The sequence below is a fragment of the Chionomys nivalis genome, chromosome 4 (genome assembly GCF_950005125.1).
Source record: "Chionomys nivalis chromosome 4, mChiNiv1.1, whole genome shotgun sequence".
Taxonomy (NCBI): Eukaryota; Metazoa; Chordata; class Mammalia; order Rodentia; family Cricetidae; genus Chionomys; species Chionomys nivalis.
In genome coordinates, this window is record NC_080089.1 from 58,662,029 (window position 1) to 58,689,608 (window position 27,580).

At 45.5% G+C, this 27,580-nt stretch overlaps 1 protein-coding gene across 1 annotated transcript in view; it reads left to right on the forward strand.

Annotated features, from left to right (window-relative positions):
• Window positions 1-26,062, forward strand: part of Hexa (hexosaminidase subunit alpha) — a 33,547-nt gene extending 7,485 nt beyond the window's left edge. Inside the window, exons 2-14 of the mRNA XM_057767048.1 lie at window positions 11,640-11,732; window positions 13,178-13,243; window positions 14,401-14,447; window positions 14,894-15,004; window positions 16,197-16,298; window positions 17,443-17,575; window positions 18,910-19,090; window positions 20,458-20,541; window positions 20,769-20,841; window positions 21,337-21,520; window positions 21,708-21,798; window positions 22,353-22,457; window positions 23,264-26,062. Coding sequence (XP_057623031.1) covers window positions 11,640-11,732; window positions 13,178-13,243; window positions 14,401-14,447; window positions 14,894-15,004; window positions 16,197-16,298; window positions 17,443-17,575; window positions 18,910-19,090; window positions 20,458-20,541; window positions 20,769-20,841; window positions 21,337-21,520; window positions 21,708-21,798; window positions 22,353-22,457; window positions 23,264-23,327 — 1,334 coding nt within the window. The 3' untranslated portion in view covers window positions 23,328-26,062. The remainder of the gene's footprint in view (window positions 1-11,639; window positions 11,733-13,177; window positions 13,244-14,400; window positions 14,448-14,893; window positions 15,005-16,196; window positions 16,299-17,442; window positions 17,576-18,909; window positions 19,091-20,457; window positions 20,542-20,768; window positions 20,842-21,336; window positions 21,521-21,707; window positions 21,799-22,352; window positions 22,458-23,263) is intronic.
• Window positions 26,063-27,580: the final 1,518 nt, after the last annotated feature.

The following is a 27,580-nucleotide window of genomic DNA, read 5'->3' on the forward strand; positions in this document are numbered from 1 at the left end:
CTGAAAACAGTAAAAATGTTTTTAAATAGTGGGGCGTGATGGCGGCCACCTTTAATCCCAGCACTCGGGAGGCAGAGACAGGCAGATCTCTGAGTTTGCTGCCAACCTGGTCTACAGAGCGAGTTCCAGGACAGCCAGGGATGTGAACAAACAGGAACCCTGGCAGGGGCAGGGGTTAGAAACATCAAATGTCATAAATATAAATTAGGTAAATTAAGGATTATTCCATCAATGGTTTCATTCAATATTTACAAATAATGATGGAAAATTTCTCATTGATATTTAAAGATCTCCAAATCAGTTTGCTAAATAGAAAAATGTCATAATCTAGGACTCAATAGGACTCATTTTGTTTTTTAAATTAGGTGTTGTTAACTGGATGGTGGTGGCGCACCCTTTAATCCCAGCCCTCAGGAGACAGAGGCAGACGGATCTCTGTGAGTTTGAGGCCAGCCTGTCTACTTAGCAAATTCCAGGACAGCCAGGATTATTTCACAGATAAACCCTGTCTGAAAAACCAAATAAACAAATAGATAGTTTTTCTTTGACCTGTATGAAATTGTTAGCTAAATTTCTCTCCTGAGATTGAGAATTGTGAGGAGATGTGCTTTTTCTGGTAGTCATGGCATTGGAAGGGACAGAACAGATTTTTAAAGTATGGAGAAAAAAATATGATTTTTACAACAAAAGATGGGCTGGGCCTAAGTACTCATCAGTGTTCTTAGTCAGTGCTGGGAGAGAGTGCACTTCTGAGTAATGGTTAGTAGTGTCCGAGGATGAAGACTCTTGGGCAGCTTGGTTGAGTTTAGCAGATTAGCATCAAGGAGAGGCCCTAGGCTCAGGGCATTTGACTTCTAAGACTGCTATTGAATTAGGGGGTGGGATTGGTCCTGCAGAGGACCCAGGTTCAGTTCCCAGCACCCCTGTGGTACCTGATAACTGTGACTCAAATTCCTCTTCTGACCTCCATGTGCACTAGGCACACATAGTTTAAACATGCCTGCAGGCAGAATGCTCACAACATAAAGTAAATCTAACATTCCTGCCTGCCCTAGTCACACCTGTGGACATCCATGCAGCAGATGGCCTCTGCAGACACAAGTCACATTCAGATCATTTGCAGGAGGTTACAGAGCATTCCTCCCTCTCAGCAGGGACCGCCTGCAGTCTGCCTTAGCTCGCCAAAGGTTTAGTCATTGTTACCTCCTGCTGAACTGTGAGCTCCTCATGGGCAGGGACCCCAGGGCAGGGTTTTCTTTTTACCTGTCCAGCACCTGTACCAGTTCTTGATGCACTGCCCGTGCGGGTGCGTCTTAGTTAGTGAAGGCCAGAGTGTGTGAGTGGGAAGATGGGGGAGAACAGTGTGGTCACGGAGCAAACCTTGTCACAGTTGAGGAGGACCAGAGCCTATGGGAGCATGGTAGGATTATAGAGTGGGAAGGTGTCCTCGAGAGGTTTGACTTTCCTAGCTTCCAACTCAGAGGCCAAACCAAATGCCACATTATAACACAACCCCATACATCTTTCTTGCATTGCTAGGGTTTTGTATCTAGTGCTTGACAGATGGGGGTGCTTTGTTTTGGGGAGGAGCAAGCTGGGTGGAGGGAGAGATGGTGTTGCACTAAGGTAAAGAATTATAGTCTTCAGGTACCGTAAAAGTAGCAAATTTTTCCTTCCAGAGAAGCGAAGGACCTAAAGCTTTGAATTTACACCCCCAGAATTCTTCAGAGCGTGTCTTAAAGGCGCTTTGTACAGCAAGTCTGGGTATCTTCTTAGCAGCCCTTACCCCAGCCTTAGGACTTCAGAAATAGTAGATTTGTGTGTAATAGAATCTTTAGGTTAACTGTTTGCCATTTATGCCTGACAATTGTGTAGCACAGTCATTATGCATCCATAGCATTAAATGTGCATATTTTAATTCTAGCATCGTTCATTTTTTCAGCAAACACTTATTGAATGACTGCCGTGTATCAGGCACTGGGAATACAAAGACACAGATTGGTCTCTGCTGTTGAGGAACTCACAGCCTAGGTGAGGAGATAGACAGCTTATATTAAGATAAGTTTTATGAAAAATGTATGTGTACTCCATGATCACGTAGGAAGCTCTCTTAGGAAAGGGTGGGGGAATGGCCAAAACAGTTTTATACATGGAAAACCAGAACTGTTTCTTAGCCAAACAAGTGTGGAAGAAATGCAAACTTTGTTTCAATTGGAAGAAGCAATCTGTGATGAGAAAAGAATGGAGAAGACAGGACAATTCCAAGGGTCTGAAAAGAGTTCACATCATTATAAAGAGATTCTCGAATAGAGCAAGAGAGAGAATGAGTTTCCTGTGTCTTCTGGGCTTTACCTAAAAACCTTGGGGCACCGTTATACTAGAGGATATTTTTTCCCCCTTTGGTGCTAAAGGTCAAACCTTGGGCTTTATGATCTTTATTATGCTGGACAAGTGGTCTATCCCCCAGTTATATCCCCTGTCCCATTACACAGGGCTTGTCATAATCAGATATTCATACTAAGAGATCCCAGAAGACGGCAAATTGGAATGAGGATTAGGTGGAGGTGGGAGGGCCACCTGGGTGGTTTTTACAATCACCTAGGAGAGACACTGCACCTGGCTGAACCTGAGGTTCATCCCAGTGAGGTGAGAAAATGGCACAACACTAAGAGTTTGTGATGGTTTTTGTAATTATGAGACTTAATTGAATCTTTTTTTTTAACTGTTTAAACCTCAGTGCTTAGGACAATGTTTAATGCATAGTATACAGTCTGTAAACATTGTTTTGAGTGAGTAAATGTGTAGTCTACTCAGGTGGAGAGTGTGCAGGAGGAGGCTTCTTCTTTGGGAGATTATATGATGCTATGCTCAAACTGAGAGAGAGGCTCAGCCAAGAGAAGTAAAAAGAATTCACTTTTGCATTGAAGATTCAGAGGCTCTTGAGACAGCTGAGCCAGAGGTGTTCAGTTTTACAGCTCCACAAAAGGGACTGGCTTGGAAAATTAGATTTGGAAGTCATGAGCTTATTGTGGGAGTAGATGATGCTGTCCAAGGAGATGGTAAATGAGGAGGAAGAAAGCAGGCTGGCATCTGAGAGGAGGATCATGTTCAAGGATGGAGAAGGGAAAGCGGACAGCAGAGACCCCTATGTCAAGGGAAAGTTTGTCTTTGTTGTGAGACTGGGTCTTGCTGTGTAGCCCTGACTAGCATGGAACCCACTACATAGATCAAGCTGGCCTTCAATTCACAGAGGACCGCCCCTCTCTGCCTATCAAGTGCTGGGATTAAAAGACTTGTGCTACCAGAGGCCAGGTTGAGGGAGCTTTGTCAATGCCAGGGATGTTTGACTAGTCCAAAAGAAGGTAGTTGTCTCCAGAATACAATCTCTCTGTATTTATGATCACTGCTGTATTCCTGGTGCTTAGTGAATAAGCCTAGCACATAGTAGGACTCAGTAAATAACTTATTGAATGAATGTGTGAATAAATTAATTAGAAAAGGTCCCATGAACCTAGTTACTGTAAACGTGAACTTATTTACTGTAAATGGAGGTGGAGTTTTTCTTTCTAAACAACCCAGAACCAAATAATCACACAAAAGCTTATATTAATTACAAAATGCCTAGCCTATTGCTCAGGCTTATTACTAACTAACTCTTACAACTTAACCCATTTTTGTTAATCTACATTTTGCGACATGGTTTGTGGCTTTACCTGTCTTCTAGCATGTTTTTCCTCTGGCGACTGGCTCATATCTCCCTGACTCCATCCTTCTCCTGTCTGTATTTTAAGTTTGGCTTTCTCGCCTAGCCTTATTCTGCCTTGCTATAGGCCAAATCAGCTTTATTATCAGCCAATGGAAGTAGTACATATTCACAGCATACAAAAGGATTATCCCACAGCATTTTCCCCTTTCTATCTAACCAAAAGGGACGGTTTTAACTCAGTAAGAATTACAATATCTAATCTATTTGTATTTAACAAAATTAGAGAAATATTTAATTATGTATCCTATCTTGGTGAGTTTAAAATTTTGTATCTAATTTATCTTTTATCATAACTAACAAAAACTATAACTATATTTATCTAGTCTTCAATGCCATCAAAGACTTGAAAAAGAAATAATATTATCTGAGTAAGCAGGAAGTGCAGCCAAGTGTCTTCCAAAAAAATATGAGAAATGACAAAAACAGATGACTGACTGCCTGAACAGTCACCCAAGGTTTCTCTGTAACATTGGGACATCCATCTTTGGCCTACAGGTCTACCATATCTGTCAGACTTTCCTGTGAAACAGGGAATTTTGAAGGCTTGTTGTACCTTGTCTTGGCAAAGTTCTGCAGTCATCTTTCTTGTGTCTTTCTGGTTCAGTCTGGACAATAACTGTCAGCAATTGAAGCAAGGGCAATTTCTTTGCCCACATGACTAGCTTTTGCCATAAAGAAAATAAATGCCGACCAGGTGGTGGTGGCACATGCCTTTAATCCCAGCACTCTGGAGGCAGAGGCAGGCGGATCTCTGTGAGTTCGAGGCCAGCCTGGTCTACAAGAGCTAGTTCCAGGACAGGAACCAAAAGCTATGGAGAGACCCTGTCTCGAAAAATCAAAAAAAAAAAAAAAAAAAAAAAAAGAAAAGAAAAGAAACACCATATCTCTGGAATACATTGGTACTGCCAGGAGCAGATATGTCTTACTGTCAAGAAAAGTCTTAAGTTATTAAACCATTTTAAATGCCATATTTTGTAGGTCTTTGAAATGTTTGAAGAATACCTATCTATCTGAAATATATCTTTGTATAGCTAGAAAACCTAACTAGCTATAAGTTTGACTATTATAGATGACTATGTTTTTGTAATTCAGTATTTCTTAATTTATACATATGCTTTTAATTGAGCTGTATAAATGAAATACCTTAAACAAGAATAGAAATATATATATATATATAGTATAACAAAATTAATTAACCTTAAGTTTTTATCAATAAACTAAAATTCATATCATTGTAAAATATTTTGAGGTTAACAGTTGTTTTTTTTGGATTAAAGTAAATTCAATCTACCCTTTCTCCCCATAATTTCTATATCATATCCACCTTTCTTCTTTTAGAAAGAGATTGACTATGACCAATAATAATTTGTAACCAGCCCCCCTTAAATGAAACAAATATTCATAAACAATATTTTGGGAATTTTGGCATAGTTCTCTAGACTACTTTCTGCTGATTGGTGGTCACTGGTGATCTTTGAGGAACCCTGAGAAAATCAGAGTAAGTGTTAAGTCTTGACTGGAGTAGTCTGTGAGGCTGGATCATCACTGTCAGCAGCCTTGAAGCTGTTTTGGATGTTGGATTATCTGGGTCATTTTTATTGGTGTCTGATCCCCTTGTTCTGAAAATACATAAACTTTTAAAGGTAACATACATATCTGTATTAATACAAACATAAGCTATGCATTGTTTACAAGTCAGCCAAAGATAGTTTTTGTCTTATGTTTGAGCAGGTAAAATATACATAACATATCCTGTAGTTACTTTAGGTTTATTTTTCCATGGCTGTGATCAGGATTTCAGGGGGTCTTTCTCCATCAAACCTGATCATCTTTAACTTTGAATGAATCCACAGCCTTTCATTTCCCAAGGAAATAAAGGCAAAATCTCTCCCTCAAATCAATAAACCTTTTTGACTTGAATTGCAGAGTCAAGATATTTTTTAAATATATAGGTTGGTTTAATTTAGTAGCTTTCACAATCAAATGTCTCTCAGCAATTATTTGTTTATTAACAGTCAAAAAATCTAAAGACAGCACAGTAATATACATAATCCAGATTCTGTGTATTTTCCATCTTTATGTGGCTTATTATATTTTTATTACTCTATTCCCTTTTAAGGACTTTATTATTTTTAAATCATTTTTTAAATCTATGACTGTTTTTAACTTTTTTCTTTTCTCTCCTAAGCCTATGTACATTTTCCAAATATTCCACAACCTGTTTAGAGGTCTTTTTGTCTGAATCTGTCCTTACCGTGCATCTCTAACCTTTCTTGTCTGTATAAAAAAAAACCCCTAAACCCACCATGCAGCACATGGCTGGGAGACTCCTCTCTACCATGGCCTATGTGAGACTTCAAGAATCCATAGCTCAAGCCTGTACACAGTGGCCTGTATGAGAGACATGAACTATGAAGCTGCTCTTGGCTTCGTTTTTTGTGTTTTTAGAATTGTTTTTTTAAGCTTTGTTAGGTCTTATGTGAAAATTCTGGCCCCATGTTGAAGCACCATATGAAACAGAGGAAGAGTTTTTCTTTCCCAATTGCCCAGTTCCAAATAATCACATAAAAACTTATACTAATTACAAAATACTCAGCCTATAACTCAGGCTTATTACTAACTAGCTCTTACAACTTAAATTAACCTATTTTTATTAATCTACATTTTGCCACATAGTTTGTGGCTTCCCTGTCTTCTGGCACTTCTTGTTCCTCTGGCTGCTGGCTCAAATATCCCCTGCCTTTGCCCTTCTCTCTTTATTTTCTGTTTGGCTTTCCTTCCTAGCCTTATTCTGCCTTGCTGTAGGCCAAATCAGATTATCAACCAATGAGAATAATACATATTCATGGTGTATAGAAAGATTATCCCACAGATTTTCAGAGGACAGTGCTGAGGGAAGTTAGGTCATAGTGGATGTAGAGTAGGTGGAGTCTGAGGAAGTAGCTACAAAGAAAAGACTAAGTTGGTCCAGGTGCCAGATACCAAAAGCCCTTGGCACCAGTCTATCTACTGGATAAGATAGACGCTTTCACAATCCCCATTTTACAGATGAAAAACCACAGCTCAGTGAACAACCTGCCCAGTAAAAAGAGATAGCATCAGTTTTTAAATTCTGTCTGTCCGGTCCCAACCAACCCAGACTGCATTTCCTCTACAGTTTCTCTAAGGCAGGAAACCTGGAGAAAGAATGTTTGAGATGATATACACTTAAGGAAGATGCAAATTCTTTTTTTTTTAAACTTATTTTTATTATTTTATGTTTATTGGTGTGAGGGTCAGATGCCCTGGAACTCGAGTTACAGACAGTTGTGAACTGCCATGTGGGTGCTGGGAATTGAACTCAGGTCCTCTGGAAGAGCAGCCAGTGCTCTTAACCACTGAGCCATCTCTCCAGCCCCCAAGATGCAAATTCTTTAATGCTGGTGGGAGTCAGTGGAAATAAATCACTTGAAGACTTGGTGGGGGGATAATTTATACAAGAGGAACCTGAGGGGAGATCCAGAGTGCTTGTAAAGGGAAAGCTCTTCCATCGAGGGAGTGAGGAAGGTAAGGACAGATGCAGTGTTGCAGGTGTGCTGTGAGGGAGAGAGGAAGGTAAGGACAGGTGCAGTGTTGCAGGTGTGCTGTGAGGTGGGAGGAAGGTAAGGACAGATGCAGTGTTGCAGGTATGCTGTGAGGGAGAGAGGAAGGTAAGGACAGGTGCAGTGTTGCAGGTGTGCTGTGAGGGAGAGAGGAAGGTAAGGACAGGTGCAGTGTTGCAGGTGTTCTGTAAGGGAGAGAGGAAGGTAAGGACAGGTGCAGTGTTGCAGGTGTTCTGTGAGGGAGAGAGGAAGGTAAGGACAGGTGCAGTGTTAACATGTGTGCTGTGAGGGAGTGAGGAAGGTAAGGACAGGTGCAGTGTTGCAGGTGTTCTGTGAGGGAGAGAGGAAGGTAATGACAGGTGCAGTGTTAACATGTGTGCTGTGAGGGAGTGAGGAAGGTAAGGACAGGTGCAGTGTTACACGTGTGCTGTGAGGTGGGAGGAAGGTAAGGACAGGTGCAGTGTTGCAGGTGTTCTGTGAGGGAGTGAGGAAGGTAAGGACAGGTGCAGTGTTGCAGGTGTGCTGTGAGGGAGAGAGGAAGGTAAGGACAGGTGCAGTGTTACATGTGTGCTGTGAGGTGGGAGGAAGGTAAGGACAGGTGCAGTGTTGCAGGTGTGCTGGGTGGGTGGAAAGAGAAGGTAAAGTGGGTGGGAGTTCTCAGTCTGTTGAAAGTAGGGAGGTAGGACCGGGTTAGAATTGAGGGAGGTGGCACAACCTTGAAATGGATGCCACAGAGAATAGAAGAGGGCAGTAGTGTACACAGAAGACAACTTTCTTGGATGGGGGGGTGGGTGTATATATGGTCAATGTATGCGTGTGCACATGTCCATTCGTGTGCTGTAGGGGCCAGAAGTTGATGTTCGGTGTCTTCCACAGTCCCTCTCCTATTTTTTGTACAGAGTCTCATTGACTATAGAACTCACTGATTGGGCTAGACTGGCTAGGCAGCATGCCTCCAGGATTCTCCTGTCTTTGCCTCCCAGGCCTTTGGTCATAGGTGTGCACTGTTACCTCTGGCTTTTTTGGTGCAGGCTGGGGATCGAACTCAGTTCCTCATGCTTGTGCATCAAGGACTTCAGCATTGAGTCATCTACACAGTCCTGCTTTCTCTGTCTCTCCCCCAGGCCCCAGGAGACAGGTGCAGGAGGCACAGGGTTGAGGCACAGCTGGCAGATGTTAAACTGATCAGGATTAAAGATTTTGCTTGTTGGGTGTGATAGCCAAGCTATTGAGAGTATTGTTGAGGTTATACCTGCATAGCTGGCCAGCAAGGAAGGGAGTAGGGGTGGGAGATCTCGGACGTACTGACAGGAAACAGAGGAGCTGTGTGGTAGAGTCCACTTGGTCACGGAAGGCCCTGTTCTCAGAACTCCATGTCTGTGGTGAAGAGGCAGTGTTGTGTTATCAAGGTATTGCGGAAGTGGAAGCTTGGCAGTGAGAGGAAGATGAAGGATGAAAACGATGTTTATAATTTAATCCTTAGATGCCTTTGAACTGCTTTAATGTTCCAATTACGTCTTTAGTTAGAAAAGCATACGAACTTCTGTAGCCCAATGAAGAGAACACTTCATTTAAACTGATGAAATGAGGGTGCTGAGCGAGGTAGGAGGTAGAGGGCGGGCAGTAGGACCCTGGAGAACTTTCTCCTTTTGGAGTCACGAGGTCCTGGTAACAGGAATGTGGCCTCCCCCTGCCATTGTTTACAGGGAAGTGGAAGCCCACGACCTGTTCTGCTTGGTGGTAGCAGAACCAGTTTTCCCAGCCCTCAACTTAAGCACCAGACCACTGGGCACCTGAGACTTCACAGCTTCCTGTTCTCCCAGCTGACCGCATGGCACACATGCCCAGGTGTTTGCTGGCTGAGCAGGCACTTTGCCATACCCGGCCTCCCACACCTCAGTTCTCAGGGCTGGAGTGTTGATGAGTGTAGAGGCTGCTGGATTGGCTCCTGCCTGTTTCCTGCTCTCTTCAGAGCTGGCACAGCGGCAACATGGAGGCGGAAAACAGTGCCAATACAGTGTTTACATCCTTTCAGATGACCCAGTGTCCCTCCTGTTCTGCCACCTCCCCCAGACCTTCCCTCTGGGAGCTTGTTTAATCCAGGCCTCTGAAGGGACTTCTTTATCATCCCAAAACTAGGCAGTCTTGGGAGTGCTGGGATTCATCTCCACAAGATTGGAGGCAGGCAGCAGAGCAGTTTGTAACTGAAGGAGCCCTTATCTGAGAGACATTGTTCTGGGGGCGAAAGTGCTTTCCTGCTCTTCGGGTCTTCAAAGGCATCAGTGACACAGTTCCCTTGCCCAGATTATTATAGACAGCAAATGTGTGTGTTTAGAAAGAGGAAAATGACATTTAACAAAAAATGGGAACTTTCCTGCCTTCCAAATGGTGGCTCAGACAAGCCTGGTGTTTGCAGCTCGCCTCCATTGTGCCATCAGGGCAGTGACTGTGGTAATTAAATATGGGCAGACTGACGGCCAAGAGGATGATGTCAGGACACAGTCAGAGGAGCCGTCTGAAGTCACATTCAGCCATGTGGTGTGAGAGGGTAAGAATGGCTGAAAGGGCGGAGATGAGGTGTGGTTCACAGAGCACTGTGCTCTTCAGCTTTCTTCGCCTGACTCCAGCTAGGGATTTGTGGGTGTGTGTTGGGAGAGCTAAGCTCCTTTGCTTATAAAGTTTAGGAAGACACTACAGACTCTGAAGGATGGAGTTGCAATGATAAATCTGAGTCAAATTCCTTTCCCTAGGGGTTTTAGCAGGAATTAGTGGGGTGGGGATACGGGATACTTAGTGTGAGGTGAGAGATCCGTTTGGCTCTGGTTGGGGTGTGATGGGGGGACTGCTTTACTGACTGGCTGCTTGGCATCCTGTAAACTGAGATGTATACATACGGGTAGGGCCTAGCATCCCTTGTCTGGCTTTCTTCACATGGTTTGTGTTTGGCACTTGGGTCCCTTCTGCTTGGAGATGGATAACATTTGGTATTGTAGTCTGGTTCTGAAGACTCTCTCTGCCTTCTGCCACGCCAGCCTATCCCTGACTTTGAGTTTGTAGGGAGTCTCAGTGTTGTAGGGTCAGCGGCGTATATATAGCTCCAGGAAAGAGCAGAAAGAGTTTATTCGATCCCATTGAAGGCAATAAGATCAGAACATTTGAATGCTGGGTATGATGTGCATGCCTGAAATCCTAGCACTCAAGACTGAGGCAGGAGGGTTGCTGCAAGTTCGAGATCAATCAATACCCTGTCTCAGAAAATAAAACAACAACAACAAAAATCAGGTCATCCTGAAATTCACAGAGAAAGTTGGAAAAAGAAGAGAAATGCGTAAATGCGTAGTATTTTGGCCTTGGCATTTTTATCTGCACGGCCTGGGGCCTGTAGATCATCATTACAGAGTATGTGACTAACGCAGGATGGCTTTTGCCTTTATGAGCAAAAGGGACAAGAGTGGAAGGAAGCAGGCCACTAGCCTTCACAGAGGGCATAGCTTCCTCATGTGAGACCCATTCTCATGGGGCCCTCCAGTCTCCAGTTCCATCTGTCCCTCACCTCGTGGGCTTTAACAAAGGAACGCCTTTACCCGGAGCTTTGAAGAGCAGCACTGCATACAGTGCTAGTCTACAGTGAGGGAAGGGTATACAGCAGAGAGTAGACCTCCCTTTCGTGAAAAACAAATCCGGGTCTGGACCTTAGGTATGGGAGCTTTATAGCTATAATTCATAACTATAACCCGCACCCTCAGGAGGCAGAGGCAAAAGGATTGCCACAAGTTTGAAACCAGCCTTATCTACGTGTAGCAAATTCAGAGCCAGCTAGGGCTACATAGCAAGATTCTGTTTCAAAACAGACAAATAAATTGATCATGGAAAAAATGATTGGAGAGGAGCAAAACTATTATTGAGTCCTGTGACGCTGGTGTGCATCGCAGCCTTCCACCAGTCTCGGAGTCTGCTCTGCACACCCAGGTGTTCTCAAGCTGTATCTCATGAGAAGCCGTTGTTGGGATCTTGGAATCTTGCTTGGGGCAATACCAGTAGCTAGAAACAGAGAGCCCTGGTTAAGGATAGCTGCCAGCTTCTTTAGACAGGGTCAGAGCAGGCTCCTGGGGGAAGTGGGAACACAAGCAGACTGAAGGATAGACATGACCAGACAGGGCCAGTGCCAAGGGTAAAAGCTCTGTCCTCCTTTCCCTTTCAGAGGGGAGAGCACTAGGGGCCTGTGTGGAGAGCTGAGTTACCCTGCTGCCCCTGGGGCAGGCCAGCCCACTGAGCATTATCTGTCTTCACAGGAAAACAGCAGACTTTGGGGAAGAACGTTCTGGTTGTCTCCGTCGTCACGGCTGAATGTAACGAGTTTCCTAACTTGGAGTCGGTAGAAAACTGTAAGTACCACCATGCTCCTTGTCCTCAAAACAAGCTCTTGTCTGGGACTGTCTTTCCGGCTTTCCTGGGCTAAGCTGCTGCTGATTAGGGCCTGGGGCTCAGGAAGTGTCAAGAGCCACAGAAAATGTCACACAGACTCTTCACTTAGTCCCAGGGGTGTGTTCTTTGCCTTCTGGACTGAGCAGGGGACTGATCAAGAAATGTGGACACATATCCAGGCATGGTGGCACATACCTTTAATCCTAGCGCTTGGGAGACAGAGGCAGGCCAGGTCTACAAAGAGAGTACCAGGACAGCCAGGGCTACATAAAGAAACCCTGTCTCGAAAAAGAGAAAAAAGGTGGGTAGGAGAAAATATGGACACTTTGCTTTTTTTTTTTTTCCCTCAGGACATCTTATATTGGGGGAGGAAATTTGGGGTCATTTATACTACAGTGACGCTAAATCCTTAGTCCTGAGATTCATGTCCCTGAACAATAGATTTGGGACTTAGAAGCCTCCAGTGTGAACATCTCAGTCCTGGAATCTGCCTCAGAGTCTTGAATGAACTGGCTGAGGTCTGGAGGAAAGGCAATGCAAGATGGCTGCAGAGGGGTTGTCAGCATTGCACACTGGACTGGACTCTGCAGGCCTTCCAGCTCCCTTTACTTAAGTCAATGTCATACTTTTCAGCTAAAAGCTGATAGGAAGGGACTGGAGAGATGGCTCAGAGGTTAAGAGCACTGGCTGCTCTTCCAGAGGTCCTGAGTTCAATTCCCAGCAACTACATGGTGGCTCCCAACCATCTGTACGGAAATCTGGCGCCCTCCTCTGGCGTGCGGGAATACATCGAGGCAGAATGTTGTATACATAATAAATAAATCTTAAAAAAAAAAAAAGCTGATAGGAAGGATCTCAAGGTTCTGGTGGGGAAACTAACCTGCAAGCTGGGTGGAGCTTTGCAGGGGACCCTGCCTAGCTTAAACCACGTGTATCATCTGCCAGGCCTGCAGAACCAGTGTGGTATCCACCCTGCTGGGTGGTGGTGTTGATGACTGATTTATTCATTTGTATGTGTGAGATATGTATGTTTGTTCATATGGTTGTGTGCAGTGTGTTCTTGTGGGTGTATTTATACTTGTGTATGTGCAAATGAAAGCTGTACCTTAGTATCAGGTGTCTTCCTCAGTTACTCTCCACCTGATGTTTCTTTAAAGTGTCTCTCATGAGTTTGGGGCTTGTCATTTCACTAAACTGGCTGGCTAGTGAGCTCCTGGGATCTGCTTGTCCCATCCCCAGCACATCGGTTACATGTGCCACAGAGTCTGGCTTTTATAGGAGTGCTGAAAACCCAAACTCAGATTCCTTGTGATTGCAGGCATTTTACCCATCCTCATTCCTGTTTGCTTGCTTGTTCAGAGATTAAAATAGAATACCTGCTCTAGTCTCACTTTTGTCGTTTCAGACACCCTAACCATAAATGATGACCAGTGTCTACTCGCCTCTGAGACTGTCTGGGGCGCACTCCGAGGTAAGCAGGTGGGGTAGGAGGTGACAGTGAATACCCACATAGGAAATAAAGAGGGCGGTTGGGGTAGTTCCTCAGTTTGTGCTGTGCATAACTCTAACACTTGGTAGAGCATAGCAGCACATATGGCAACGGGAGATAGGACCCTGCCACAGACACTGTCCTGCTCGCTCAGTACGTGATTGCAAAGACTTCAAGAAGTAAAACTAACCCAGGCATGCTGTGGTAGTGCATGCTGATAGTCCCAACTATTGAGGGGACTAAAGCAGGAAGATTGCTTGAGCCCAGGAGTTCAAGGTCATTCTGGGCAATTGAGGTAGACCAGCCATCTCTTTAAGAGAGAGGGAAAAAAAAGAAAAACTAGGTGCCAGGCGTTGGTGGCACACATGTTTGTTTGTTTTGATTTTTTGAGGCAGAGTTTCACTGTAGCTTTGGAGGCTGTCCTGAAACTGGCTCTTGTAGACCAGATTGGCCTCGAACTCACAGAGATCTGCGGGCCTCTGCCACCCCAAAGCTACAGAGAAATTCTGTCTTGAAAAAGAAAAAAAAAGCTGGGCATGGTGGCTCACGTCTGTAATACCAGCTCTTGGGGACCAAGGCAAGCACACTTGAGTTTATGTCATTCCGATGCCTGACCTGTATTCTTTGGAGTAAACCCCACCCCACTCTGTCCTCTGCTTTCTTGCACAAAAGGTGCAAGTCTTCAGGTATAGAACATTTGAGCTCCCGCTCCAAGTAGGGAGAGGCCCAAACAATACACGGTAATGTGCTTCAAGCCAGGTTCTGCCTAAACACTGAGGTCTTGTGGAGCCTTCTATTTTGAAATCTGGGGACTTTTTTTTGTGGAACCTCTGTTGAGTTTCCAGAAGTAGGACCCAAGCTGTTGAGAACATGTAATACTCTGAACTCAGTGTACCTGTGCTTGGGCCTTGCAGACTCCAAGGCTGTTGCAGTTGCATCTCTCATACCTCAGCCTCCAGCAGTTGGGTTTCCCCCTCAGATACAGAAGAGGCCCAGTTACAGATACAACTTCAGTGTTGTGATTCTTTCTTCACAGTCCACTGGGAGATGTGAAGTGCAGCACACTGGGTCCCCTTTTCTAAGTGGATGCATCGCTTTTACTCCCTGGGTCTTAATTTTGCCTCACCCCTTCTCCACAGGTCTGGAGACTTTCAGTCAGCTTGTTTGGAAATCAGCTGAGGGAACAGTGAGTATGGATTCTCCAAGAGGGCTTTGGGATTTCCTCCAAAATCTATCATGTCTTGCTTAAATAGAGTCTTGATGGCTCCAGATTGCCCCAGTGGGAGTATTGGAGGAGATAAGGTTGGTAGATTTGGTCTGTGTAGAGATACTATAACGTGTGCCATTTAGTAATTATCTTGATGCCACATTGCTTTGAAAGCAATAAACCTGCTAGCTCGGGGAAGATCCAGTATGTAGACCGAGTAGTTCATGGAATGCTTGTGTTTAGTTGGTATGGGACAGTTACTTGTGGGTTTTGATGCAGGGAGGTTGGTGGGAAGGACAGGATGGTTGCTTTGGAGAACATTCACACATTGACTTTTGGGGATCTTGGGAAAGTCTCTCTAATTCTTCTGTCACTGTGATAAGCTCCCTTTGAATCCTGAAGCATTTAATGTTTGATCCATGCAGTTCTTTATCAACAAGACGAAGGTTAAAGATTTTCCCCGCTTTCCTCACCGGGGCGTACTGCTGGATACATCTCGCCATTACCTGCCATTGTCTAGCATCCTGGACACACTGGTAACCAGGCCTTAAGGCCTTCTTCATTTCAAGTATTGGTTCTGGGGTAATGGGGCAAGGGATAATATATGTCATATTCCTAAATAAAAGAGAGGATGTCTAGGACTGGAAAGATGACTCAGCAGTTCAAAGTACTGGCTGCTCTTACAGATGTCATGAGTTGGACTGCAGGCAATCACACAGTGGCTCACAACCATTTATAGTGGAATCTGATGCCCTCTTCTGTCATAAAGGTGTACATACAGCTACAACGCTCATATAAATAAAATCTTTAGCACAGGGGTGGGTGGGTGGGAGGGTGTCTGTGTGTAACGGTATGAGCCCCTGGGAAAAGCGTAGAAGACTGCATACTCCAGGGTAAGAGTGGTTCGGTTACAGTGCTGCTTTTACTGTTTTGGAGGTTGGTTTCTCTTGCTAGGAAAAGCTGACTGCAGTTTAATCAAGTCACTAGTACAGGAAAGTTTATACTAAAGCTTTTGCGGTGGAAGTTCCTAATGTTCCTGGATTTGATGGGCAGGCAGCTCATGTGGCTACCTTTTTCCTTTTCTCTTTCTTTCTTTCTTTCTTTCTTTCTTTCTTTCTTTCTTTCTTTCTTTCTATTGTTCATTCGTTCGTTTGTTCATTTGTTTTTGTTTTGTTTTGTTTTTTGTTTTTCGAGACAGGATTTCTCTGTAGCTTTGGAGCCTGTCCTGGAACTAGCTCTTGTAGACCAGGCTGGCCTCGAACTCACAGAGCTCCTCCTGCCTCTGCCTACCGAGTGCTGGGATTAAAGGCATGCGCCACCATTGCCTGGTGATGCCTTTTTCTGCCTTTTTCTTTGTCCCTTTGGGACCAAGGGAGCTACATATATGTGAGCCTTGGCTTGTGGGAGTTAAGTGGTGTGGCTGCTGAGGAGTTCTTAGCAGGCCTCCAGTCAGATCACAGAGATGGCAGGAGGACGTGTTGCTCTGAGATATATGGGGACTTTTGAAAGACAAGAGAGTTCTGCAGCGGCTGCAACTCTTCTCACAGTGTGGCCAGAATTCATCTGGGAGAGAGGAGATGTCAGTGGGCTCTAACCTGCTCCCTCACAGGAAGATCTGACTTAGAGTCCCTATGAGTAAGTTCCTGGAGCTTAAGGAAGGTTGAATTTGCTATTATGTGTAGAGCAATCTGCCAGTTTAGGGCTCACTATCTGTGCTCTGACCTCCAGGACGTCATGGCATACAATAAATTCAACGTGTTCCACTGGCACCTGGTAGACGACTCTTCCTTCCCATATGAGAGCTTCACTTTCCCGGTGCTCACCAGAAAGGTAGGATTTGCTCTACCGAACAGCTTCCAGATTCTCAAGAGCAGTGTTCTCATCCCCAAGCAAAGGATACTTCAGAATCAGGCCCAAGGACTCAAGTTCATACATTAATTTGTTTTGAAACCGTCAGGAGATAATACCTTCTGGTTTTGGTTTTTGATGTGTTATTTACATACATTCTATTAAATGGACATCATTCTTTGTTGTTTATCTCACTGACCTTATAATGCTCAGATGAAACAGTAGATGTGGCACTGGGGAGATAGGTAAGACAGTAAAGTGTCTGCTGAGCATCACGAGAACCTGAATTCAGATCTCCAGCCCTGGGTGAGGGTAGAGAATGGGGAGGGGGGAAGTCAAAACATGTGGATCCCTGGAGCTTACTGGTTAGTTTTGGATTCAGTGAGTGACCCTGTCTTAGTCATTGTTCTGTGGTTGTGAAGAGATACCATTACTACAGCATTCTCCAGACAGGGTTTCTCTATGTTGCCCTGACTGTCCTGGAACTAGCTGTGTAGACCAGTTTGACCTTGAACTCACAGAGATCCAACTGCTTCTGCCTCTTGAGTGCTGGGATTAAAGGTATGTTCTACCATCACCCAGCAACCATGGCAACTCTTATAAAGAAAAGTACTTAATTGGGGCTTGCTTACAGTTTAGAGGTTTATTCTGTTGTCATCATGATGGGAAGCGTGGCACATGCAGGCAGACATGAGCTGCAGAGACATGGTGCTGGAGAAGTAACTTGAGAGTTCTATATCGAGATCCACAGGCTGCTGGAAGAGTGAGAGCCACTGGGCCCGGCTTAAGCTTCCGAAACCTCAAAGCCCACCTCAAATGACATACTTCCTCCAACAAGGCCACACCTAATAGTGCCACTCCCTGGTGACCACACATTCAATCTATGACCCTATGTTGACCATTCTTATTCAAACCACCACAGTGCCCATCTTAGAAAATAAGAAGTCACCTAATGTTTCCCTGGGTCTTCCACATCCACATATGCACACACTCCAAAAGAGAGCAGCAGATGCGTTAATCTTGGGAAAATTATGATAAAGACCCTTGAAGAAGTCCCCAGTACACATGCGCTGTCGACAAGTGTTCACAGGGAATGAGAATCTGAAGGGCTTCTTCTGTCTTTCAGGGGTCCTACAACCCTGTCACCCACATCTATACATCACAGGATGTGAAGGAGGTCATTGAATATGCACGGCTTCGTGGTATCCGTGTGCTGGCAGAATTTGACACTCCTGGTCACACTTTGTCCTGGGGGCCAGGTAAGAATAATGCTGCAGTTGGATGGGTCTGCCCAGAGAGGGGCTCCAGAGTGTTGGCTCTTCTATGTCACATATCCTGCCTTAGCCCTGGGGAAACTGTTCTCCATCAACTGCTTAGAGGAAGTTCTTTCCTGCTGCCAAGCAAGCAGATGACCCGACTGAGTCTAGCGGTACTGTCTTCATCCTAGCTGCTGCTACCCATGCCGTTCCCAAGGGTGCCCCAGTCTTCCTGTCTGTGGCAGATCCTGGGAAATATTTAATTTGTGCAGAGGAGAGCACTTTTACTATTAAAATATGGGCAAATGGGGCTGGAGAGATAATGTCTTAGCAGTTAAAAGAGCTGGTTGCTCTTCCAGAAGTCCTGGGTTCAATTCCCAGCACCCACATGGCAACTAATAAAGATCTGTAACAGTAGTTCTATGGGATCTGATGTGCAGATACATATACAGACAAAACACCCATGCACATAAAACAAGTGAATCAGAGAGAGAAGAGGCTAGGCATTTTGGTACATAGCTGTAAACCCACAGCTTGGAAGCCCACAAATCCAGCCTGAGGCTAATAACTATACCTAGGCTTCTAACCCCTCAACAAAGGGGAAGATGTTTCCCAGACATTGTTGTGATTTCTTGTACCTTAGAGTAGATACTGAGGAGTTTGATCACCAGGGTGGAATCTGTATTGAAAGAATTTAGGGGGTAGGGAGGCACAACTTTTATCCCAGCACTCAGAAGGCAGAGGCAGGCGGATCCCTGAATTTGAATCCAGCCTGGTCCACAGAGTGCATGCCAGGACTACACAGAAAAACCCTGCCTCAATTTAAAAAAACAAAAAACAAAAAAACAAAGAAGTTGGGGCTGGCCTCCAGAGGTCACCATTACTTTGTACTCTCGGGAAGATTGAAAAAGGCTGCTACCTGGCCTCAGCCAGAAGCAGAAAGCCTCCCAGCCCAGAGACACCCATCAGGAAATGTGGAGCTGGGTAGCAGGAGCTAGAGAGGAGAGATTGTCAATGTGTGCAGTGAGCCATTTCCCTTGCTTTGTTGCTGAGAGCCACTGGAGAATAGCAACCTTGAGGACCTGGGTGATTTATGCTGTATCGGGTCAGGAGTACACATGAGTAGTTATGTGCCTATAACCCCGCCTCCACCTCTGATGGCAGCTAGATTTGGATTTATTTGATTGTGACTAAACAGGTTGTTACTGTGAGTGCTGGGTGCTATATGTGTGGATGAACACAGACATCTACTCTATAACCTAAGGGCCTCATGTGTAGGAGCAGTATACATGGGAGTCTGTATTTGTAACACTTGTGTGGGTTCTCTGTTAACTTAGGTGTCCCTGGGTTATTAACTCCTTGCTACTCTGGATCCCATCCCTCTGGCACCTTTGGACCCGTGAACCCCAGTCTCAACAGTACTTATGACTTCATGAGCACATTCTTCTTGGAGATCAGCTCTGTCTTCCCGGACTTTTATCTTCACCTGGGAGGAGATGAAGTAGACTTCACCTGCTGGTAGGAGCCTTTTGGACTTCGTGCACCAGCCTGAGGGTGGGTTACTCAGAGAATATAGGGCAGCATTATGGGCCTACTGCCACTACTTAGGGACTATCTGCTGAGGGAGCCATGTCTCAGTCCAGAGAGGCCCTGGTGACTACCAAGGCTGTTAGTGTGAGCCCTTCCAACTTTCTCACATCCCTGAGATATTTATGAATATACTCATTCTGAGCCCATAACTATCTTGGAAAAATGGGGGCTAAAGAAAAATAATTCTTACTTGCAAAGCTTAAAATAGTCTAATCAAGAGTCTAGTACAGGGGCTGGAGAGATGGCTCAGCGGCTAAGGGCACTGGCTGTTCTTCCTGAGGTCTTGAATTCAATTCCCAGCAACCACATGGTGGCTCACCACCATCTTTAGTGGAATCTGATGCCTTCTTCTATCATAAAGGCATGTATACAGGTAGAGTATTCCTATACATATAAAATAAATAATTAAAAAGTCTAGCACAAATAAGGGTAGGGACTTAGTATTACTGCAACTTGATATGCCATGTTTTTTTGATACTCATGGGAGACCTGCCCTTTCCTAAATGGAAATGAAGGAGGTGTGGATTGGGGGGTGGGAACAGAGGAGGCGTTGGGGTGGGTAGGATTGAGAGGAGAAGAGGGAAGAGAAACTGACTGGGATGTGAAATAAGTCTAGTACAGGCTACAGAGCACTTACTGATCTGTCAGGAGGCAGCTCACAAATGCCTGTAACTAGATCTAAGGGATCTGACCTCTTATGGCCTCTGGGGAACCATGGGGGACCCTGCACACATGCATACACATACTGATAAAGAATAAATCTTAAAAAAATAGTTTATTACGAAGTCAAGATTAATTAAGTGATAAGACCTAATTAATGTTAACTCATAAAATACAAACTCTCAGATCTATAGAGCTCAAAAGAGGCCAAGGGGTTTATGAGAAGTTGGCCCCAGAGTTGTGTCTGAGAAAATAGCTTGTCTTTTGGGAACATAACGAGAAGCACATGGAAACAAAACAGACACTGTAGGACAAGGAACCTGCAGCAGGTCACAGGTCATCAGCTCTGTGTCCAGCTAGAACAGCAGAGGGGAAACCATGTCCAACGTGCTACAGCTCCTGTTTAGCCTTGGTTTTTGGTGTGGATGGAAGGTGCACTCTCCCTGAGAGTTTGTCTCAGCCTGTGTTCGTGGTTCATCACAGCTTCGTGTAGCCATACCTTCACTGTAGGACTTCTGCTGTCTCTGGTGGTTTCAGTATTTTAGGTGAAGGGGAAGTTGCTAGGTGCCTAATCTGTAAGTTGTCATGATTTCAGGTTGATGAAAGAACTAATCTTTTTTTCTTTTGCTACTCAGGAGATCCAACCCCAATATCCAGGCCTTCATGAAGAAAAAGGGCTTTACTGACTTCAAGCAGCTGGAGTCCTTCTACATCCAGACGTGAGGAAGGAAGGAGGGTGGGGCGCACTAAGAGTCACCTCCTGTGGGGGATGGTCAGCCCCTGCCCCCAGAGGGTCCCTTATCCTCTCCGTTCAGGTTTAGAGTGGTCAGATGGTAGACCCAGAGAAGGGAACGCCCAGTCAGGGATAGGCCCTGCCTGGCTTGGCACCTAGAGGGCTGGCACACACGGCCAGGTGACACTTTGCTGATATTCGTCTCCTCTCCAGGCTGCTGGACATCGTCTCTGATTATGACAAGGGCTATGTGGTGTGGCAGGAAGTGTTTGATAATAAAGTGAAGGTGAGCCAGGGTCAGAGAAGAGGCGCCCGTGTCTCCATCTCCCTGGTCAGAGAACTGGGTACCATCGCTCTCTGACTCTCTAAAAGAGCTAGGGTGTGACCACCGGGCTTTTAGAGTCAGAACCTCTTACCTAACCATGGCTGCTTGGATTCCTGAGGCCTTATGTACAGTTTATAGGCATGAATCTTCTGAATCTTGAGTGGGGCGACTTTTTCCTTGCTTGGGCCCCGCTGCTTTTCCCCTAAGTTCTCACCAAGTAATTACTACTTCCATGTGTATAGGAAGCTGCAGTGGGCCTGGGAGGGAGCATCGGGAGCTCTGTCGGAGGGAACGCCTCAGGGTGTGTGTGAGATGAGTGACTGCAGTCACAGAAGCAGCATCCTTTGCTGCTTAGGAAACAAGAACATACTCCCCTTGGCCCAGGTGTCTTGCATAAGAATGAACCTCAAGAATCTGCGGTCCCTATCATGACTGCCCTTTGACCTTTCATGGCAGGTTCGACCAGACACAATCATACAGGTATGGCGGGAAGAGGTACCAGTAGACTACATGAAGGAGATGGAACAGATCACTAAGGCTGGCTTCCGGGCCCTGCTGTCTGCTCCCTGGTACCTGAACCGTGTAACATATGGCCCTGACTGGAAAGACATGTACAAAGTGGAGCCCCTGGCATTTCATGGTGAGAGCAGGGTACTCTCTTGGCTGACCAAGAGTCTGGGTTAAGGTGCAGGGTGGAAGTTAAGAGAAGCAGGGCAGCACATGGCAATTTAGGAAATGAAATGGCCTGTCTGAGGAGGCCACACTGGAAGGATGGTTCAAAGTGACCCCCCCCACCCCTACACACACCCTTTGTTGTTTTCCCTCAGGTACCTCTGAACAGAAGGCTCTAGTTATTGGAGGGGAGGCCTGTATGTGGGGAGAGTATGTGGACAGCACAAACCTGGTCCCCAGGCTCTGGTAAGTATTTTGGGGTGAGGCCAGGAGGGCAGAGAGAAGTCAGGCTTGAGGGCTGGGCTTCTGTGAACCTCACAGGCTCACTCCCTTCAGCCTGCCAGCAGAAGGGCATTGAGACGCTATTTCTCTGCATTCGAGACTCCTGTCTCCTGTGTGTGCCTCCAGTAAGCATTAGGTGTGCAGGAGAACGGCCACTGTCTCAGCTTCGCACATACCATAAAGAACACAGGGTACTTGCTTGGGATCCAGTTCTGGAAGAATGAGGTCATTTCCTCAGTAGCCTCCCCAAGTGTGGTTGGGTATACCAAGTTAAGGTAGCTCCTCAGCTTCTAAGGCTTACCTTATTCCTGTGTCTTTGAGAGAGGAGGAGCTTGGGATCACCGACTGCATGCTAATGAGGGTGGTTCTAATGATGGTGGAGCTGAGCCTTGGAGCTGAATTAGAGACTCTGCCTTGCTGTTGTCATTGAACAAGGTGTCATTCATGTCTCTCTGCCTTGAGCTAGTCTGGGAAGGAGGATGCGTGGGGCCCAGTCTGCTGTGCACTCCTTCCCATAGGCCAAGAGCCGGTGCTATTGCTGAGAGACTGTGGAGCAGCAACCTGACAACTGATATGGACTTTGCCTTTAACCGTTTGTCGCATTTCCGCTGTGAGCTGCTGAGGTAAGCAGGCTGTGGGCAGATCTGAGGCTCAGGAACCCAAACTGAGAAGAAAAGAATAAGAGCTGAAACTTTGGGAAACTTATTGTGCCAGGCACTGTTCTTGACAGGCTCCACCCCATTGAATTTGTGTGGGAAATTGTGTCCCCATTTTAGGCACATATATCTCCTAAGTACTTTGCTCAAAGTCAGCAGAAAGCAAGAATTGAACCTGTCAGCTCTGATGGGCTCTCATGAATGCCTTCACCTCCTTTGACTGTGGGCATGTGTAAGCAGTCATTTCCTTGGTTCAGTTATTGACTGGGTCTTTCTTTTTTTTTTTTTTTTTTGGCTGGGTCTTTCTAACCTAAAAACACGGCCTAGTGCAGAGGAGGCGTCTGAGAGTCTTGCAGACACCGGGTGACTCTGAAATGTTTTGTTATCTCTAAGCATGTTCATTTGATAATGATGGAGATGTGCTTGGAGGTCCCTAGCTCAGTTCTTAGTACTTGAGTCTGAGACAAAGGACAGGGTTAATCCCCAGCTCAGTCTTTCTCCACTGCTGTTCTTGTAGAATATTAGAAGCAGGAGTGGACATCCAAGTGGGCCAAGAGCATCAGACACCCCCCAGGCCCTGACCTCTTTTCTATCATAATTAGTTTTGGGGGGTTTGGGGAGTAGAGACCTGCAGGATAGAAAAAGGAAGATTTGGGTACAGTAATATTTTGAGACTCACTAAAATGAGGAAGGGGCTTGTGGTTATTGTGCAGAAGGTCTTGCTATGGTCCAAGGCGGAATTACTCACCTTCATTTTCTGTGTCCTTTTACAGGCGAGGGGTCCAAGCCCAGCCCATCAGTATAGGCTACTGTGAGCAGGAGTTTGAGCAGCCGTGACCAACAGCACTGAGCACCCAGGAGAATGCTGGCCCTAAGAGAACAGTCACGGGGCCAGGCTTACACTGTCTACCGGCCAGGGGATAGAGCCCCTTGCCCATGTGCCCCTGTGCCCCTGTGACTAGAGAGAAGGAGGATGGTGCTGGCACTGGTGTTCAATAAAGAGTGATGTGGCATTTTCTCTAATCAGCTTGGGTTGCTTGTGTAAAAAGCAAAAGGATCATGAATGGGTCTCAGGAACAGCCAGCCTAGCCTTTTGCTTCTAGGTGATGGAGCTACACAGGCCCGAGGGTTAGGCACAGGACTGAGCCTGGATGGTCACACAGGTTGAAGATGCCATGTCACTGCCACACTTCTATCCTCAGGTCACTTCATTTTGTGTCACTTCCAAGGGTTCTGTATATGCAAGAAGATGCTATAGGAACTAAAAGGAATTCCAGTCAGTGGCAAGGGCTCCAGAAACCTCTGGTGTACTCTCCTTCGGGTTTCTTGTGTTGAACAAATACTTTGGTTCAGGCACTGTGATAAAGTATTGCATTTTTCTCTTCTCTTTTTGTTTTGAGACAGAGCTTCATGAAAGCCAGGCTAGTCTTGAACTTGGTATGTATATGTTGGAACTTCTAAGCCTTCTGCCTCCCAAATTGTGAGATTACCATGTGCACCACCACTCCCAGCAAGGTGCTAAGTCTAGAGGACTTGTTTCTGGAATCCCTGAGCAAATCCGGAGTAATGCAGACAGCTGCTCACTCCTCCGTCCTGGTTTTCAGCCCAAAGCCTCGTGGAGTGGATGACACAGCTGGTTGGAAAGTAAAGCCCTGGGGGCAAGTCCATGTTCCTGGAGGAGGGTCTTTCACCTGTGTGAGCTGGTGTTCTCCGAGAGGAATTGTCTTGCTGCAGACTCGGGCTGCCCCCTGCTGGTTGCAGTCCCTTTGCCTGGTCTGCAGGTTCCAGGTGTCCTCTTCCAGTGTACTGGATTGAAGCTTTTGGAAGGCAGGGCTGAGAGGTAATCTAAGCCAAACTTGGCCCTTAACGGCTAACCTTCAGTCCCTCAGTCAGGTTCTTTGGGAACCTGATTGGCCACTAGAATCTTCTGTCATGCCATGTCTATAGAAATGGAGTGAGCACCTTCTGCTAGAACAAATTCTTAGGAAATTTTCACAGTCCCACCTTGCCAAGCCTGGGGTTCTAACCTGGAGAACCATAAGCTAAGGCTTCAGTTACACCAAAGGAACTCTTTTACCTCTTACGTAGAAGCTTGAGGGGTGCTTCCTGACAAGGACTCTGCAGAAATGGAATCATACAGGCAGGAATGAAAATATAGACACTTGATACCTTCCTTCTGTATCACCCTTTTCCCATTTATTTGTTTTATAGACTTTATGTGTATGAGTTTTGCTCAGACACATCTGAATTGTGTGTTCTGGAACTGAAGCGATGGACAGTTGTGAGTCACTATGTGAGTTCTCTGCAAGAACAGCAAGCGCTCTTAACTGATGGGCCACCTCTCCACCCCTCCCTTATTTTTTTTTCTCCTTTTTTGAGACAAGACTCTCACCATGTAGCCTTGGATGGCCTGGAGCTCATAGAGATCCACCTGCCTCTGCTTTCTGAGTGCTGAGATTAAACGTGGGTGCCACCCTCACACATGCATGCGCGTGCACATGCTGGGAGAAGGAGAAGACTGAGGACTCTTTGTTGCACACTGAATAAACCTTTCTGCTTCTGTTTGGTCTGCTGAGGACAGGAGGCTGAGATCTATTGGGGCTGCCAGCCCCCAGGCTCTCACCTGACAGCCCTAGTAACAAAAACACTGTTGATGAACTTTAAATGCCCCGCCCTCCCCCACACCTTTGGTGTTCCTACTGTTTGGGCCAATGTTAAGGGGAAAAGCAAGCACTGTTGCGAGTCAGTGAAGGAAGAAACCATGAGAACAGTTTTTGAAACTAAGTTTGACTTTTTACTCTCTCTGAAACATTTTCTTTAATGTTCAAAAGCCAGTGTAGCCTGGTCAAGACAAGGCAGGACATGCTTTCCCCCAGCCTTCCCAGTTGCTGCTATGTCCAGTGTCCATGAGGGCATTTATCTGAAGATTGTCAGACCTCAAACTGTCCTGAGGCCAGAGACAGTGGTCTGGGGCCAGCAGCCAATATGTGCAGTGCACAGAATTGGTCTTGCTAGGGTTCTTGATGTAACCACCAGGGGGCAGAGAAATACCCATAGTGGCCTGCAGGCACCAGTCATCCTGGACTCCCTGCCACTCCCCTGAATCCAAGGAGGTATCAGAGGTTCCAGAATAAAAATGGAGTAAATGGAGAGAGAGCACTTGGCCAGCTGTGCACCTTCAGGCCGGATAAAGTGGTGTCCCCAGTGTCTTCAAGTGCACTTCAGTGGATCATTGAGGGTATGTTTTATCAGGACTTGGAGGCACAGGTGCCACCTTAGCACTAAGAAACTTCTAGACCATTGAAGTGTATGGGAAGTCAGTAACTGAGAAGAAAAGGGGAAAGTGTTCTGTATTTATACGAGACATGCCATCTAATATTCCTAGCACCTGTGAAATCTGGATCTATGTCATTTTTATCAGTATCTTTTGAGGTTAACCTGAGCCAAGGTCCAGATGGTCTGGCATAGAAAGCATGTGTGTCATTGTTTTGTTTGTTTGTGTGGATTTTTATTACCTTGAAAATCAAAATTGGATGCTTTGTTAAGCAAAATTGTTTTTTTCTTTACAAATAAACTCTGAATGGCTTAAAATTAGCATCTTTTCCTATACTGCTGCAAACATGGAGCACTCTAACATCTCAGTGGTCACCTCCTTCTGTTCCTGTTACTGCGATGCTAGGGAATTGAACTCACAGCTTGCACATGTTAAGTAAGTGCTCTGCTACCGACCTATACCCTTCTCTAAAATTCCATCCCAGAATTTGACTTAAATCACATTTTCTCTGCAGTGTCTGATACTTAACTGTGATTTTTTTTTCTTTTTTCTTTTTCTTGAAAATTTGAGCTGGGTGGTGGTGGCACACACCTTTGATCTCCACGCTTGGGAGGCAGAGGCAGGCAGAGCTCTAAGTTTGAGGCAAGCCTGATTTAGAGAGTGAGTTATAGGACAGCCAGGGCTACATAGAGAAACCTTGTCTAAAATAAAACCAAAAAACATATAGTTTGAGACAAGATATGATGTAACTCAGGCTTAATTCACTATGTAGCTTTGAAATCCTGACCATCGTCCCTGCATGTCCTGAGTTCTGGGAGTGCAGGCATGCACCACTGTTGTGAGTACTCCTTCAACCAGTAGCCTTTAAGATACCAGCCCACTTTGGGCATGCTCTCATGTTCTATAAACGCAGATGAAAAGGGGTGTGCGGTCTTTTTTTTTTAAGCTTTCGTGGGCTTTATGTGGGTTACATTGCCCCATGTTGGGCATCAAATTGTAGTAGGTATCGAAGAGTTCCACAACCACCCAGAATGGAGTGTAACAAAGTTTATTTATTTGGGGATAAACGCACAGTAAGGGTAGTGATCCACAGTTGTCTGTGTGCATTGGGAACTGGAACTGAGTCCAACAGAAAATAAAAGGGCTACACACTTTTCATCTGTACTTAAAGTACATGAGGCCACTCCCAAAGTAGGTTGGTATCCTAAAGGCTGTTGGCTGAAGGAGTTTCCACACCCATCCTACTAATAAATTGTTTTTGGATCACTTTTTAGCAGATTACAAAGGGAAATCTTAGAAATCCCAAAAGGGTGTAAAAGAGGCAGAGCTGCCAACAAGCAGACACTGGAGGAGGAGGAGCTCCTCCACTTCGCTGGTGTGTAGCCAAGTGTGTGGACGAGAGCCGGTGGTCAGTTACCTTAATAACATCACCAAAAAAAGGATCTTTGAATGGAGAAATTCAGAAGACACTGCTGATGTTTATCTAGTTTCTGAAAGTCAGGATTCTTGGACACTCAGCTGGGCAACAAAGTGTCACCTCTGTGCTGGCTGAGTCCAGTGTGTTGAGTGTTCAGCAGTAGATGTAGCACTAAAGATGTAACTTAGTCGCAAAATCTCCTCCAGAAGGCCCACCCACCACAATAGTGGGTGTTATTTCATTCCATTCTGTTATTGATGTAGGTGTATCAATATTATCCTCCTTTTCCTGTTGTGATTAAACATCTTGACAAAAGCACCATACGAAGGGATTTATCTTGGCTCATAGTTTGAAGTTACAGACCACTGTTGCGGACACCTGAGGCAGCTGGTTACAGTG